We start from the raw sequence: 17045 nt of genomic DNA on the forward strand, positions 1-17045 counted from the left end.
AAATGTAGTGGTAGATTTTATGTCAAGGATTCACACACCCGACAATAAGGAGGTCATTAATTATTCCTTTTGTTCTCCATCATTTTACATAGTCCATGGTATGCTGATATAGCCAACTACCTAGGAGCTAACAAGACACCCCCACATTTCTTGCCCAAAGAGAAAAGATTGTAGTAGAAAAGAGTTTCAACTTCTCATGGATAGCAGATTGCTTATTTTATATAGGACCAGATCAAGTGATGAGGCGTTGTGTAAGGGAAGATGAGACATATGATATACTTCATGCCTATCATGATGAACCTTGTGGAGGTCATTTTGTAGCCAAAAGAACAGCTCTCAAGATATTAACTACAGGATACTAGTGGCCAACCTTACACAAGGATGCAGTTAAATACACCAAGAAATGTGATAGATGTCAAAGAATGGGTAGACCAACTCAGTCTGATGAAATACCTCTCCACCCTCAGGTGGTTGTTACACTATTTGACAAATGGGGTCTAGACTTTGTTGGACCAATTGATCCACCATCAAATGGTTGGTCTTACATTCTTCTTTGTATTGATTGTGTTACTAAATGGGTGGAGGTCAAAGCCTTCAAGCATGCAAGAGATAATAAGGTGGCAGAATTCTTATACGAAGAAATCTTCACTCGGTATGGAGTTCCTAGAGAAATAGTGACAGATCAAGGAGCACAGTTCACTTCCACTCTGATTATAGCCTTATTTAATGAATATAATGTCAAGCATAGGAAATCCACTCCTTATCATCCACAGGTTAATGGTCAAGCAGAGGTTACTAACAGAGAGCTTGAATCAACCTTGACCAAAATAGTAGCACTCAACAGGAAAGATTGGTCTAGCAGATTATTTGAAGTTGTATGGGCTTATAGAACCACCTGGAAAACTACAATAGGGTTTACACCATTTAAAACGGTATATGGGACAAAAGCAATGATGCCTGTAGAGTTTGAACATAAAACTTTGAGAACAGCTATTTCTTTATATATGACTCTGTCTGTAGCACAAGAAGAAAGGCTCCTACAACTTAATGCTTTAGATGAAATAAGGAAATTTGCCCTGCAGCATACTGAATCTATTCAAAACCAATGCATTAAGTGGCATGATTTCTATATAAAGTGTGTCGACTTGGATTTCATCCTCAGAATGCTACCTGCAACAAGTTAGTTTCACAAAATACCAATGGAAATGCTACAGGAAATCCAAACTCAACCAATGAAACTACATGAAATAAAAATACTAAATATTACCTTCATGGTTTATGTCTCATTGTGTCCTAACTCCATTGTTCCTGGTTGCAGATGGTGTGCTCTCAAACAATGCACTGATAGCTTCCAAGATGGCATATGAAGAATGGACTGATAACTAGTAGTTAACTGATACTATGATATGTAATGCTACATGATTATGCTAAAATGATTATGCTATTTTGCTTCAAGATTAAAACTCATGGATGCATAAGTTTTACAAATGATTTGCTTGAAAATGCACTTGAAGTCTAACTCTCTCTCTCAACTAAAGCTCTTGATTTTATAGACTTTGAGAGGATGAGATTATGTAGCTCGGATCAACGGTCATGATCAGATCTACAGATTTGAATGGTTGTGAGTAAAGGTGAAGGTTGAGAGTAAGGGGGAAGGAGAAGACAAGTGTCACTCATCTCACCTTGACTGGGTTGCTGGCTAAGGGAATCTAGGGATGGTTGGAGAAGATTTAGGCATGATAGGACAAGTGGACTCAAGTCCTTCCTAAGATGTAGGGGGTATTGGAGAGAATATAGAAGATGGTTATGAAATATGTGTACATACACCATATTCATTAAATTTGGTGGTTGAAGATAAATGATGAATTAATATTTAAGAAATATTAATTTTCTTAGCCACATGATGGATGAGTTGGCAAAGGGAAGATGAAGTGGAGATGGAAGGTGAGTTGGAAGAGGGGGATTAAATAATTTAAGAAATTATTTAATATTTGAGACTATAGGATAGGAGAATAACCATTAAATATTAGATATTTAATTGATTAGAGGAGATAATTAAACATTAGATATTAAATTAGCTTGGTTAGGGGAATAATTAAATATTTAATATTTAATTATTTTAGAGGAATAGAATAGATGAATTAATTAATAAAATATTAATTAATAGAAAGAGACGAAATGAATTAAATAAATTAATCTTTTCAAATTAACTATTTAATAGAAGAATAGTTATTATTATTTTTTTGATCGATAAAAGGTCGAGGCCAAAGAATTTTATTAATTTTAAAAAATAGATAGAATTACATTTACACCTCCATTCAGTGTGGGCACCGGTAGGAAAGAATGGAGGGAATAAAACCTCCGGTCTAGCCTAGATCCCTCAAGGATCAAAAAAAATTAAGAATGCGATACAAAATGGAGATACAAGATCACAAAGGGAACATGTCCAGAATAATGAAGATTGTCTATCGAAATCCTTTGTGTAAAGTTGAGCAGCAGATTGCCCATTTCTTGGGGTGATGCTGCCATTTGTGGGCGACAATTCTTGCTATTCCTAAAACACAGGGTTAAGCATGCTCTGCTCCATATGCTGCACAAAATCTTGAGAAAATCTCTCACCAGAATGTTAGGAAAAGGAAAACCGAATAGGTCAACTTATACAATATATCATACCTGCCTGGATGGTCACCCTGATAGGATACACAGCTCAAAATATTAGTCTCAAAAAATCTCCAGAAACATAATGCAAGAGTGATTACCCATCGGAGAGCATAAACTCAATAAATATTAATGAGGCAAATTCCATAAGTATTCCTACAAAGAGATCACGGGGAGCTACCATCTTAAAGAATATACACAGCTTAACAATATTATGAAGCTAAGTTAAAGCAACCTAGAGACATTAAATCCTGAGAGCTTCTTAAGAACAAAACAAGAGACAAAACATCAAGAATATAGGGGACCGAAAAGGTAAAATAGAGATGAGGATAGCTAGGTAAGTGTTAGTCCTAAAAGAAGGAAATATCTACATAAATAATAATACCTATATATTTGTGATCACATATATCCGGGAGTGAGATATGCCAGCATGTTTATATACCTATGATCATTAATGTAAGGTATTGCCTCCTTCTAGTCTTAAAGCTTATCCTAGCAAAGCAGCGATGAACTTCAAAAAAGACTCATCGAAGATAGTAATTCCATCAAGGAAAGCAGAGATGGTTTACATCGACGGGAAAAGGTCTTCAAGGAGATAATACCATCAGTGTAACATAAAAAGGGCTCACTGAAAGGGAAGTTCTCATCGAAAGAATAATGTCGATCAGAAAAAAGGAAGCTACATCAATAAAAGATATCGATGAGGAAATAGGTTTTGAGGACGCTAAAAGGAATGCCTCCGATATGCATGGTTTCACTGATGTGCCTTTATCAGTGGAAGATGATAAGGGAGGATAAAGAAAGGTTTCGGTGAGACAATAGATCCATTCATCGATAGGGCATGATGATTTTGATGGAAGAAGTATTTTGGTGGAAAAAATAAAGGAGGTCACCGAAGCCCAAGGTTTCTTCGACATAAAAACCCAATGGATATCAGATAGGTATCGGTGAGGAAATAGCCATAGTGACCGAATATAGTATTTCGATGAAATAAGGATTATCTGTGAAGTTAAATTATAAAATCCCCCTATTGTTAAAAGAAATTATCATTTTCATTAATACCATGGTAGCCCACAAGTCATCAAGCGGGTATAATAGCATCCTATATAAGATATCCGGGTTCAAATAATATTGATGAGACCCAACGATGTCTCATCGATATAGAAGGGCCATCGAAGATAGTAATTCCATCGACAAAAGATATCGAGGAAAGCGGAGATGGTTTTTATCGATGGGAAAAGGTCTTCGAGGAGATAGTACCATCAGTGTAACATAAAAAGGACTCACCGAAAGGAATGTTCTCATTGAAAGAATAAAGTCAATCAGACAAAAGGAAGCTACATTGATAAACATATCGATGAGGAAATAGGTTACGAGGAAAGCGGAGATGGTTTTCATAGACAGGAAAAGGTCTACGAGGAGATAATACCATCGGTCTAACATCTCACCGAAAGGAATGTTCTCATCAAAGGAATAATGTCAATCAGACAAAAGGAGGCTACATCAATAGAAGATATCGATGAGGAAATAGGTTTCAAGGAGGCTAAAAGGCATGCCTTTGATATGCATGGTTTCACCGATGCGACTTTATCGATGGAAGATGATAAGGGAGGATAAAGAAAGGCTTCGGTGAGACAATACATCCATTCACCAATAGGGCATGATGATTTCGATGGAAGAAGTGTTTCGATGGAGAAAATAAAGGAGGTCACCGAAGCCCATGGTTTCTTTGACTTAAAAACCCAATGGATATCAGATAGGTATCGGTGAGGAAACAACCATTGTGACCGAATACAGTATTTCGATGAAAGAAGGATTATCTATGGAGTTAAATTATAAAAGCCCCCTATTGTTAAAATAAATTATCATTTTCATTAATACCAAGGTAGCCCAAAAGTCATCAAGCGAGTGTAATAGCATCCTATTTGAGATATCCGGGTTCAAATAATATCGATGAGACCCAACGATGTCTCATCGATATAGAAGGGCCATCGAAGAAAGGAAGCATTGATGAACTTCAGAAAAGACTCATCGAAGACAGTAATTCCATTGACAAAAGATATCCAAGAAAGAAGACATGGTTTTTATCGATGAGAAAAGGTCTTTGAGGAGATAGTACCATCGATGTAACATAAAAAGGACTCACCAAAAGGAATGTTCTCATCGAAAGAATAAAGTCGATCAGACAAAAGGAAGCTACATCGATAAAAGATATCGATGAGGACATAGGTTTTGAGGAAGCAAGAAGGCATGCCTCCAATACACATGGTTTCACCGATGCAACTTTATCGGTGGAGGATGATAAGGGAGGATAAAGAAAGGCTTTGGTGAGACAATAGATCCATTCACTGACAGGGCATGATTATTTTGATGGAAGAAGTGTTTCGGTGGAAAAAATAAAGGAGGTCACCGAAGCCCGTGGTTTCTTTGACATAAAACCCAATGGATAACAAATAGGTATTGGTGAGGAAACAACCATAGTGACCGAATACAGTATTTCAATGAAAGAAGGATACATGTGTTGAGAGTTCTTATCTGTCCCAGATAATTCATGAAAGGGTCCTGGGCCGCAAGAATGTGAGATAAAACCTGCATATATATATATATGTGTGTGTGTGTGTGTGTGTGTGTGTGTGTGTGTGTGTGTGTGTGTGTGTGTGTGTGTGTGTGTGTGTGTGTGTGTGTGTGTGTGTGTGTGCGCGTGTGTGTGTGTGCCGATGAGAGGCTGAATATGAGGATGGATGACTGAATCAAGGTGAGGGTCTGATAATGAAATTTCCCAGATAAGTATATACAAAAATAATAGATGAGGGGCCTCTCCTTGGGCTAAAGGATGGAAGACTAAATGGGTATGAAGGAGAGGAATAAAATCTATGATTGAGATTTGTGTTTTAATGATTATATCCGACCATGGATTGAGCCTAACTACCTGAATTAAAGTCTGGGAGAACAAATATATGGGCATATTTAAACTGAATGTTTGTCTGAGTATCTATACGTAAATATAGGGGGCAGGAAGAGGAATAAATAAGGGGGTTAAAATAGAGTCTCGGAAAGAGAAACATAAGGGGATGAAAGGAGAAACATGATAACAACCACCTAGGACATGAAAACAAAGGAGAAGGTTGCCTTAAGGTGGCATAGATAGGAGATTGATGCCATCAGCTCCCAAGTTGGCCAACTCATCCGCTCTTTTATTACCCTCCCTATAAATATGATTGACTGTGAACCTATAAAAATGTCTGCATAAGTCAAGAGCTTTTGACAGCAAAGTATTTAGTCTCCAATTAGGCATACTACCTTTCCTTAGAGCATTGACAATTATAGTCGAATCTCCTTCAATTTTCAAGTTCCTAACTCCTAGTTTCCTACATAAATGCAGACCCTCCACCAGGGCCATAAGTTCCACCCAATTGTTGGTGTTGATGCCAACCGGAGAGGCAAGGGTTTCTAGTTCCTTTCCTTCCCAATTATGAACAACACATCCTATCCCTGCTTGCCCTGGGTTGCCATGGGATGCCCCATCAAAGTTTAGCTTCCCCCAACCATTGCCTAGGGGCTGCCATCTACATGCATCCCTTGATTGAAGACTAGCAATAGGACCATCTCCTAAAAAGGGAGAAAAGGATAAGCCTTCCAAATGTTTTAACATCTTTTCATCCCAATAAGTGATAGAGGCATTCTTCAAAGTGCCTGATGATGGTCAGTTGTTCATGAGCTCAGTGGTAGCTGACTCTATCATGTTAATGATTGTGGGAACCTCTAGTTTTTCATTCTTAAAGAGGCATCTATTTCTCTCCTTCCATAGTTCCCACATAATGGAAGAAGGAAGAGTTGTCCATAAACCTTCAAAGAGATAGCCATGCCTGAGGAGAGGCCATGCCTTGAGCATTCCAAAGATGGTGTGGGGGAAGGCAGCAGACCATTCAAGTTTGTTGGTGAACCAGATCTAACATTTATGAGCAAAGGGGTATTTAAGGAGGATATGATTGGTGTCTTCCTCGTTTGCCTCGCAAAGAGGACATCTACTAGGGCCCTCATACCCCATTCTTCTAAATTTGTCTGCAGTTAGGAGCTTGTTCTGAACCGCAAGCCAGGAGAAGATACCTGCCTTAGGCAGACAGTATTTATCTCAGCAAAGTTTCAAGGGAAGCTCAGTCATAGGTCTTAAAAATGATTTGGAGATGAGAGAGTACCCATCCTTAGAGTTGTATTCTCCTCTTAGGGATTCATCCCAGATGAGATTGTCCTCATTCTGACCTAAGGAAATGTTCCTTGATTTAAGAATTGTCATAAGTTTTTGTTTATCCCTTACCAAGATATCCTCATCTTCCTTCTCGATCCACTGCCAACCAGCCCCATCCTCTGAAGGGGAGATATAGTTGTTTAAAAAGGGTCCTCTATGAGATTCAAGAAGGATACAAGTAGCACCAAAGTCATGGATATTATCAATAGCCTTATATCCACTCCATGAATCTGACTAGAAAAGAGCTTTATCCCCGGACCCCAGGTTCCAAGTAAGTCTGTCTAAGATAATCCTCCTGCAGTCTAACATAAAATTCCATAGGCATGACCCTCTGGGAGGGTTGGTTTCTCTAAAGATTTCGATAGGATTCCCTCCATTAAGGTATTTGTGGTGCAGCAAGCGAGCCCATTTGAGGTGGGGGGTTCTGAACATCCTCCAGACCAACTTGGCACCCAAGGCTTTACCCTAATCATGAAGGTTTTTAATGCCAATTCCTCCTTCTTCTTTAGGTTTGCATATCTTGTCCTAGGATATGAGTGATATTTTATGATTGTCATTAGCACCTTGCCAAAAGAAAGTCTTGAGATGCTTGTTGAGCTCTGCAAGTTTAGAAGAAGATAAATGTTGATAAGAGAGCTGGTAAATGGGCATAACTAACAAGACCGATCTAACCAAGGTTGCTCTACCTGTAGATGAGAGCCATTTTCCTTTCCAAGTGTTAATACTAGACTTGATTTTATCCACCAAGCTGTCCCATAATTTTGAGGGTCTTCGACCCTTGTCAAGGGGAATGCCTTGGTATTTGCAAGGAAGAGTTCCTTCACTAATCTCCAGGACATTGTTGATCACTTTCCCTAAGGAGGGGTCTATGTTGAACATAAAAACTGCAAACTTGGCCAGATTCACCTCTTGATCCAAGGTTAGCATATAGGAATTAAGGATGCCTTTGAAGGCACTTGCTTCCCTTACACTTCCCTGCCCAAAAAGCATTGTGTCATCGACAAATTGCTAGTGGGTAAAGGGAGGGAGGCCGCTGGTAATGGGGATTCCTTGGATCCCTCCTTCCTCTTTGGCCTTAGAGATGGATCTACCTAGGGCTTCAGCCATGATGATGAAGAGGAAGGGGGACATAGGATCTCCTTGCCTGAGCCCTCTTGAGCTGCTCAAGAAACCTTCTCGGGAACCATTAACCAAGATCGAGAGTTTGGGGGTGGATATACATTCAAAGATTAGGTTGATCCAGGATTTGGAAAATCCAAAGGCCTCCAAGCATTTGCATAGGAAGCGCCAATCAAATTTATCATAAGCTTTTCTTATGTCTAATTTGACTAGCATACTTGGGGCCCTATTGAGTTGGACCGAATGAATGGCCTCTTGGGCTATAATAACCCCATCATAGATTGATCTATCTACTACGAAGCTAGTTTGTTCTTCACTAATGATAATGGGGAGAAGATTCTGGAGTCTAGCTACTAGGGTTTTGGTTAAGATTTTTTACAGAGTGTTGCAAAGGGCTATTGGTCTGAAGTCATTAAAGCTTTCAAGATTCTCTTTTTTGGGGATGAGAGCTAAGAAGGTATTGTTGATTTCTTTGAGAATCTTACCAGAGTTCCTAATACCTTCTAAGGCGTCTGTGATCTCTGTCCCCATAAAACCCCAACATTTTTGGAAAAAGCTAGTGGGAAAGCCATCCAGGCCCGGTGCCTTGTCGGGATTCATCTTCATAAGGACAGATTTAACCTCCTCCTCAGAGAATTTCTTTGACAGGATTTTGTTGTGGCCATCGTTAATGAGTTTTGGAATATTCTTGATAATATTGAGTTGGCCTCTGAGGTTGGAGCCTTCAATATTGTTTAAGATTTTATCAAAAAACCTTTGCTGCCTCAGATGCAACATCATTCGGTTCAGACAAGATGGAACCCTGGCAATTCTTAATTTTAGAACATCACCTCTACTTAGTACTATTGTGGAAAAACTTAGTATTTTGGTCCCCATCACTCAACCAAGTCTCCCTCGATTTTTGTTTCCAAAAGATCTCTTCATTTGAGAGTGTCTTTTCATACTCAGAGAGTAGAGCCTTTTCTTTGAGGAAGAGATGTTCATCCATCCCCTTCTCAAGAACCTCAATGTTAACATTCTTAAGATCATTTTCTATTAGGAGTTTTTTTATCAAAAATATTTCCAAAATTAGTCCTATTCCATTCTAAGAGCTTCCTTTTGATAAGCTTTAACTTTCTTGTGATAATAAACATCTTCGAACCAGAGAAAACAGAGCTTCTCCGCCAGTTCTCAATTATGTTTAAAAAGTTATCATCTCTGAACCACATGCTCTCAAATTTGAAGGGACATTTTTTAGGGGAGTCATCAGATAATAATATCAGTTGGAGTGGGAAATGGTCAAATCCTGCTAAAGGGAGGGATTTTGCATTCAGGGTAAAGTTAAGCTCTGAGAGCCCTCCATGGATAAAGAACCTATCTAGTTTCTCAGCAATGTTACAGAAACTAAGCCTTCTGTTGTTCCAGGTGAAGGCATTATCTGCCGTCTTGATTTCCAACAGGGAGTTCCTATTGATCCAATGATTGAAATCTACAGCCATTGGAGGAAGTTTGTTGCTACCTCCTCTTTTGTCTGCTACCTTAGTGATAGCATTGAAATCTCCCCCAATGATGCATACATCATTTGGGAAACTTCTGAGGAAAGACTCCAGTTCCACCCACACCCTAGCCTTATCCCTATTTTGGATAGGACTATAAACGCTAATCAATTTGAATCTTAGGTTATTTTTATAACTGACTACTTCTCCTCCCATCCAATTTTGCTTAATCTCTAAAGGTGTAAACGAGATGAATCTAGAGTCCCAAATGATGGCTAAGCCCCCTGAGGCCCCTGTTGCAAGGGGGTGCTTTAGTTGTCTAACGCCTAGTTTTTTCTCAAAAAGGGCTATCTCCGATGAGCTCATTTTCGATTCTTGGATTAACATTATATCTGATTTAGAATCAGAGATGCAGTGCTTTAAGATGTGTTGTTTGTTAGGGGCATTCAGTCCCCTAACATTCCAAGTTATGATTTTCATGGCTCTGTGGGGAGGAACTTCCCCTCCCCTGCATTAAAAAGAGTAGATATTTTAGACTGGCCCTTGGCTTCTCCATCCTTTGATCTTATTTCAGCAAGGGATCTCCTACCTCTTCTCTTACTATGTTTAGCACAGTCAAGAGAGTCTTTGCTTCTATCAGAGCTAAGAATGCCTAGAATATTTGGGTTATCATTTTCTAAGTTATCTAATGCTACAAAGAGTTCATCTGTTTCTAAGTCGACTCTAGTAACATCCACTAGATTTTTGACAAGGAGATCCCTTTGTCTTTCCAACTCCTCATCATCACAGATTTCATCAACCAATAGGTCCATGAGGTCGTTTACTACTTCTTCCCCTACAAAATTGGTAATGATTTTAACTTCCCTAGCCACTCGATCATTCTCAGATTCTACAATTGGATCACAAAAAACCTTCAGAGATGGAGGGCAAACCTCTGCCTCCTCAAAGCCCTCCATACTTGAGACTAGAGAGATTGGTTGACCCTGTAAGGATGCCAATCCTGGATCTAGGGAAAGCCTATCCAGCTCTGCTGATTGCTCAGAGGCAATTAGTTCCATTAAAGGGGGAGACCCCAAGGGACTCAACCTCTCTGGTGGAATAAGAAAGCTAGATGATGACATATTTGCCAGGCCGAGCTGCTCTTTCTGGGGGATAACCTCATTGATTTCACCATCTTCCAGATCTTGATCCCCTAGAAGAGAGACAGCTATAGGTGAATTTATAGTTAGTAGTGAAGGAAGAGGGGAGTGAGAGGGCTTAACAAGGGAGCTATGAGGATATAGATTCAAGGTAAGATGATTAGGGTTAATATCAATCTTATAGCCCTCTAGGGTAAAACCCCCTCCTTCCACGAATCTGAATGGAGCGCCATTAGACTTGAGAAATGATACAAGGAAAGGTTTCTCAGAGGGTATCTTCCTTGGCATAGAATCTTCAAAAGGACAATTATAAAAGGGTAGTTCTAGAGTTAAACAAGATTTACCACATTTCAGAGTTATAGGCTCTAAAGATTTAATGTTAATATTCATATTAACGATTAAGAGTTGGTTAAAGAAGCTTAGGGCTGATTTTTTACTTCTACAAATTTACCTATTTTGTTGCCTATTATTCTTAAAAAGTCATTATTGCGCAATTCTACAAGGAATTTATCAAGTGAAATTGCTCAATTAACCATGCAGGAATTGAATTGAGATGGGAGAAAGAGAGGTTGTCATTCCCAGCAATCAAACCCTAGACCTTTAAATTTTAATATATCCTCATTAAGTAATGAATTTCTAAGATTTTGATTACCACATTCAATAGCTAAGAAATTATCAGGAAGGGTGTCAATTTTTACCTAGTTATTGAAGGAAGATGACACGCAGTTAGCAATTTGTTCCGATAGGATCCCCCAACCTTTCCACTAAGCAAAGATCATTCTATCGCTGCAATGAATTTGATACCTAGCCTAGGTATAATTATCAATTTCAATGACCAACCTGTTAGGAGTAGCTGGGGAATTTGAAGGTAGATCCGACATAGGGTTCTTAATTTCCTTAGAATTATGACGACCAGAGGTTTCCATATCCTCTAATAATATGCCCAGGGATTTTCATGGAGGAATGTAGTGAGCAGAGGAACTCTTTGGTTGGTTAGGTTTTACAAAACCCTCCTCCTGACAATGATTGGAAATCCTTTTGAGGCCGTTTGGTTTCCCTAATGCCCTTTTGTGGCTAACCAGATGCCCATCCTGATCACAACCCTTGTAAAGAGGAGAAGGAGCCCTAGCCGCATTAACCAAAGAGTATTTTGTTTTTGCAAAGAAGACCTCTTGATCGCGGGCCCGTGAAATGACCCTACCAAGATCCTCAGTCCTGGAGTTATTAGCCAAAATAACGAATCGATTAGCAGAACCTCTGTAATTTCCCCACGGTGGATAAGAGAACTCAAAAGAGGATGTTGATGCATTGCATCTCTTTTTCGCATGTAGAGACATATTGTTTTGCATCTCTCAATTCTTAACTGGTAGTCTTAAAAATAGTTCATATTTAAATCTAACAGTTAAAATTGTATAATAGAAGAATAATTATTAAATAAATATAAAATATTTATTTAATTGGTCATAGCCATTTTTATGTGTATACATTTTTCCCCTCTTTGAAATGATGTCGAGACAACATTGTTTCAAAAATTAAATCAGGTCTTGATAATGCGCCTGATGAAGATGAAAATCCTGATTGTGTGCCTCCTTGAGAGATTAATTGTGAAATCATTAAAAACTTTGGTTCGAACGATTGATCTCATGATACTTGATAAAAAGAGTTCCATCAATTAGATTCATTTGTAAAAACCAAAATAAATTGCCCCATTGAATAGCATTAATTACTCTTCAAATAGTAAATATAAAATTAACCAAAGCTAATTTTAATTTCATTGTTATCCTTGTCAGCTTGTGAAGAAAAAATTATGGGCGAGGTGGCGAAATGGTGATTCACCTATGGAGAACCATCGTTTTGAGCATGTTCAATGATATCAGTGACCTCCCGAGTATGGGTATCCGGTATGTATCTTATCCCAAGCTTTGTTTTCAACTTACCGTGCAACTTTTCATGTTTTAGGCGCGTTTTTGAATTTTTGAATTTTTTTTGCGATTTTCGGTATTAGGTTAGCACTTTTGCATTTTGATTTAGCGCATATGCAATTAGGTTTAGCGCATATGCATAGATTAGCACTTATGCTCATTTTGGTAGTGCATATGCCAAAGATGTTAGTGCATTTGCATAGGATAGTGTTGTTGAATTGTTTGTTTGCGCTTTTGCAACTAAAGTTAGTGCTTTTGCTTTGTTTTGTGCATATGTTCTTAGGGTTAGCGCATATGCTAAGGATGATAGCATTTTTGCATAGGATAGCGCATATGCTCAAAACTGATGTTTTTGATAAGTGCAAAAGCTAAAAAAACATTTTGATGATTAGATTTAATGTGTTTGATGCGCATGTATGATGAATAGGGACTTGATTGATTGATTGCTTGATTTGATTGATTGATTTGATTGATTGATTGATTGATTGATTTGATTGATTGATTGGATTGATTGATTTGATTGCTTGATTGATTAGCTCTAAGAAACTGATTTAGTTTCTAAAGCAAGAGCTTAGCAAAGTTTTGATTGAACTCGGTGATTGATAGGTTTTAAAAATGATTTGATAGCTTAATTTGTTTCAATTTGATTTGATAGATAGATAGCATAGGTTGCTTCAATTTGATTTGATAGATAGATAGCGTAGGTTGCTTCAATTTGATTTGATAGATAGACAGCGTAGGTTTCTTTAGTTTGATTTGATAGATAGATAGCGTAGGTTGCTTCAATTTTATTTGATAGATAGATAGCGTAGGTTGCTTCAATTTGATTTGATAGATAGACAGCGTAGGTTTCTTCAATTTGATTTGATAGATAGATAGCGTAGGTTGCTTCAGTTTTATTTGATAGATAGATAGTTGATGATTGATTGAATTATCTTAATAAATAGGAGAAACTTGATGTTCTCCAATGTCGGGAGAAATTACCGGCAGTACGCCATTTAGTGCCAAAGCTGACGCAGGCTGAGGTTAGACATATAGATGCCTATGGTTTACACCATCTGTTGTATATGCCTGAGATTACGCATAATAGAGGATTGTTGATGGTGTTAGTCGAGAGATGGCACAGTGAGCATAACACTTTTCACTTGTCCATGGGTGAGATTAGTGTGACGCTCAAGGATGTGTATAGGATTCAACACATCCTAGTGACTGGCGAGTTAGTGCAGTATGATTTTTAGGATCATGTTGGGACAGAGGCTTGCAGAGTCATGTTTGTTGATGATAGCATTGCTAGAGGATAGATCCGATGGGAGGATATGGTGATGTATTACGAGACTCTCCCTCTAATTCTTTTTGGTTTGATTGGAGGATTTAATTATCCTGATAGGCGATCACGAGGTTTTGTAGTTGGAAGGGGTGATATTCTCCTGAGTATGATGCAACATCATACTCGATATGCTTGGGGTGTTTGTATGCTTGCACATTTATATCATGATCTTCATCAGGTGGTGTATGATGAGAGTGCTAGTTTGTCTACAGGATACACTTTATTGCAGATCTAGTGTTGGGAGCACATTATTGTGACTCAGCCTATCCATCATAGAGTTCATGGAGAGAGGTAGCCATATGTGTATTTTTATACACGTATCCTTACTTAGCATAAGCTAGGTAAGATGGAGTATTGGCATTGGGTGCTTTATTCATTGGATAGAATTACTTGGAGACCATATGTTGATTGTGAGCCATGGATGGATGATGCATGGACATTACCATTTATCATGCAGAGTAGATATCTCATTGGTTAGACTCCTTAAATTGTTGAGTGACAGTTGATTAGTCACATTCTTAGACAGTTTGGTATGATCCAGCCTATGCCTATTGGTGTGACGATATATGCTCGGTGATACAGAGATAGGTGAGATTGGGGACCTTCCTTATCATTTGAGATTGCTTGCACAGAGTTTCTTGCTACTCTGAGAGTGGCTTATAATATGAGATTGCACATTCTTGATCCTGGGGTTACTACAGATTATGCTCAGTATATACTAGCTCATTCATTTCCTCGTATTACTGATCCAGCAGATCCTCCTCCCAGCTCGGGAGATGAGGATGATGATTCAGATGATCCAAGTGTCAGGAGACGTAGATAGAGATGAGATCTCAGAGCTTCTTAGGAGGCCAGGGGAGGTAGTGGTGGTAGGAGACCTAGATGGAGGGGAGATCGATTGAGAGTCCATGGAGGACTGTTTGGACCGGTTGGCAGGATTGGGACACCACGTCCTATGGGTGGGAGGGATGTTGGACAGATTGGGAGGGAGCATGGCAGGGTAGGTATGAGATCATAGAGAGGGTTTCCATTGACAGGAGGAGGTAGGATGACTGAACTGGATGGGTTTTGTGGGAGAGGCATTGATTTTGGTCAGATTCAGCCAGACCCTAGGGTTATTGCAGCTCATGGTGGAGATGATGAGGATCCTGAGGATCATGTTCCACTTATTAGATGATGGGTTATGAGAGATACTCAGACAGAGATTCCAACAATTGGATAGGGAGGTGGTGAGGAGGGGATTGGGGTTCATGCACCACAACAGGATTTGTGATAGGATTCAATAGAGTTGCTCACTCACCACCTAGTTGGATGCTCACAATTCCAACTCTCCTGGTCTTGGATTAACTCCAAAAACCTACTCAGTCCTTCTCAAACTCTTTAAGGACTCACTAGTGTTCTTATGATGAGTTCAATCCCTTAAAACCATATCAACTCAATTGATGTTGCTATGCTTCACGAATGCTCAAAACTTGCTATGTAGCAAATCTTATCAAAAGTGCTTGTTTGACCTCCAAACTATTAGATTAGATTGTAGAGGTGTGGAGGATATTCCTTATATTTTTTTGTTTCCAATTTAACTTGTTTCAATCAAATTTTCTTCAAATTTCCACCCGATTTCACCATTTGCCTTGAAAAATGCTACAAGGAATGAGCCCCCTATTAGCCCATCTTAACCCGGTTTTGTAGGGTTTTTGCTAATTCGGTCCAAAAGAACTTGCAATGTTATTTTAGTTCCTCCAATAAATCACCTATCACTCCAATATTTCATTTGTTTTAGTCTCCCAAATGCCCATTTAGTGCAAGAACCCTAATATGGTGGAAAACTAGGGTTTTGGGCCTATTTTGTATCAGTCAAGTAAGACAGTGAGGGTTTAGGCACCTAAAAAACTTTTCATGGATTTTCCTTTGGAATTTAGGTAGGTATTAAGGTTTATTACATTTCCAAATGATGGTTTTGTTTGATTCTTAACACCTCTGCAACTTCAATACAAATTTCAACCTTGTTCACTAGTCGGATTGCCTAGTATCCCGCCTAGGACAAGAGCTTAAAATTCATTTCTTGAATTTTTGGAGGTCCAACTTGCACACAAACATTGTAAATTGGGTGCCCTATCATATTCAAAAAGGCTATTGAGATCCTATGGCTAGATTTCATGGGGCACCCTGTTTTCTAAATACGCATATTTACAAGCCTTTCTTAAGGCGGTAGAGCTAAAAGCTCAAAAACACCTATCAAAACTATTCACTAATGCTTGAAATTAAAAGTGTAGTACTATATCAAGTATAAAAACACAAAAATATTCTTCATAGATGGATTTCAATCCAAATTACATGACTGTTACAAGCATTTGCAGCAAAATAAGAGAAAAACGGTGAAGAATACACACAAAATAAGTAGCTTTGATTATGTTTTCTTCACAAAACCATACAACCAACCCTTGGAAAATTTCTCTAAAGGTTTTATATAGGTTTCCCAATGTGGGGAAGCATTCATTACAAAATTTAAGCACTAACTTGGCCGCTAACTCACCTAGGACCAATTTTGACTTAAAAAACATAAAAGTTGTCTTGACAACATTAGACAATTTTGCATTTTTGGCCATTCTCAACTTGGCATACTTGCTCCCAACACTCTAACATGTTTAAAACATCAATTCAAGGGTCTCAAACTACCTTTCAAGATCTTATAACAAAGAAATTACATTTTGACTACCTTGAGCCACACAAACTACTCAAAACACACAAAACTAACAAAGAAGCACTTAGAAGGAAAAATCAACTTTCTAAGCACACTATTGACTCAAACAAAATTGAAACAAACATTATACCTATCTAGACTCCTTATTCACTCACTAACTTGGCTAAGGTCATTCCAAGCCAAAAATTTGAAAGTTGGACTCTTGAAGCCTAGTCCAAGGTGCTCCTGCACCAATTTACCAGAGCATGATATGTCGGAGCAGGAGTTCATTGATAGTCTTAGAGCATAGATTGATCAGCTTTGAGCACAGGTGCAGACTCTCATGGCTAAGAGGGATATATTTTTAATGAGACAGTAGGATACTCAGGGCCTTCTTGATCATATTCAACATGTTGGATCAGGTACTTTCTCAGCTGACATTGTTAGAGCATTAGTTCAGGCCAGGAAGGAGACTTCCC

General features: G+C 38.6%; 1 protein-coding gene across 1 annotated transcript in view; it reads left to right on the plus strand.

The window, feature by feature from the left end:
* Window positions 1–422: 422 nt before the first annotated feature.
* The window catches only part of LOC131874247 (uncharacterized), a 48479-nt gene continuing 31856 nt past the window's right edge, over window positions 423–17045 (plus strand). The window contains exon 1 of the mRNA XM_059217530.1: window positions 423–1135. Within this exon, the coding sequence (XP_059073513.1) occupies window positions 423–1135 (713 nt within the window). The remainder of the gene's footprint in view (window positions 1136–17045) is intronic.

This window comes from Cryptomeria japonica, chromosome 3, assembly GCF_030272615.1.
Source record: "Cryptomeria japonica chromosome 3, Sugi_1.0, whole genome shotgun sequence".
NCBI lineage: Eukaryota > Viridiplantae > Streptophyta > Pinopsida > Cupressales > Cupressaceae > Cryptomeria > Cryptomeria japonica.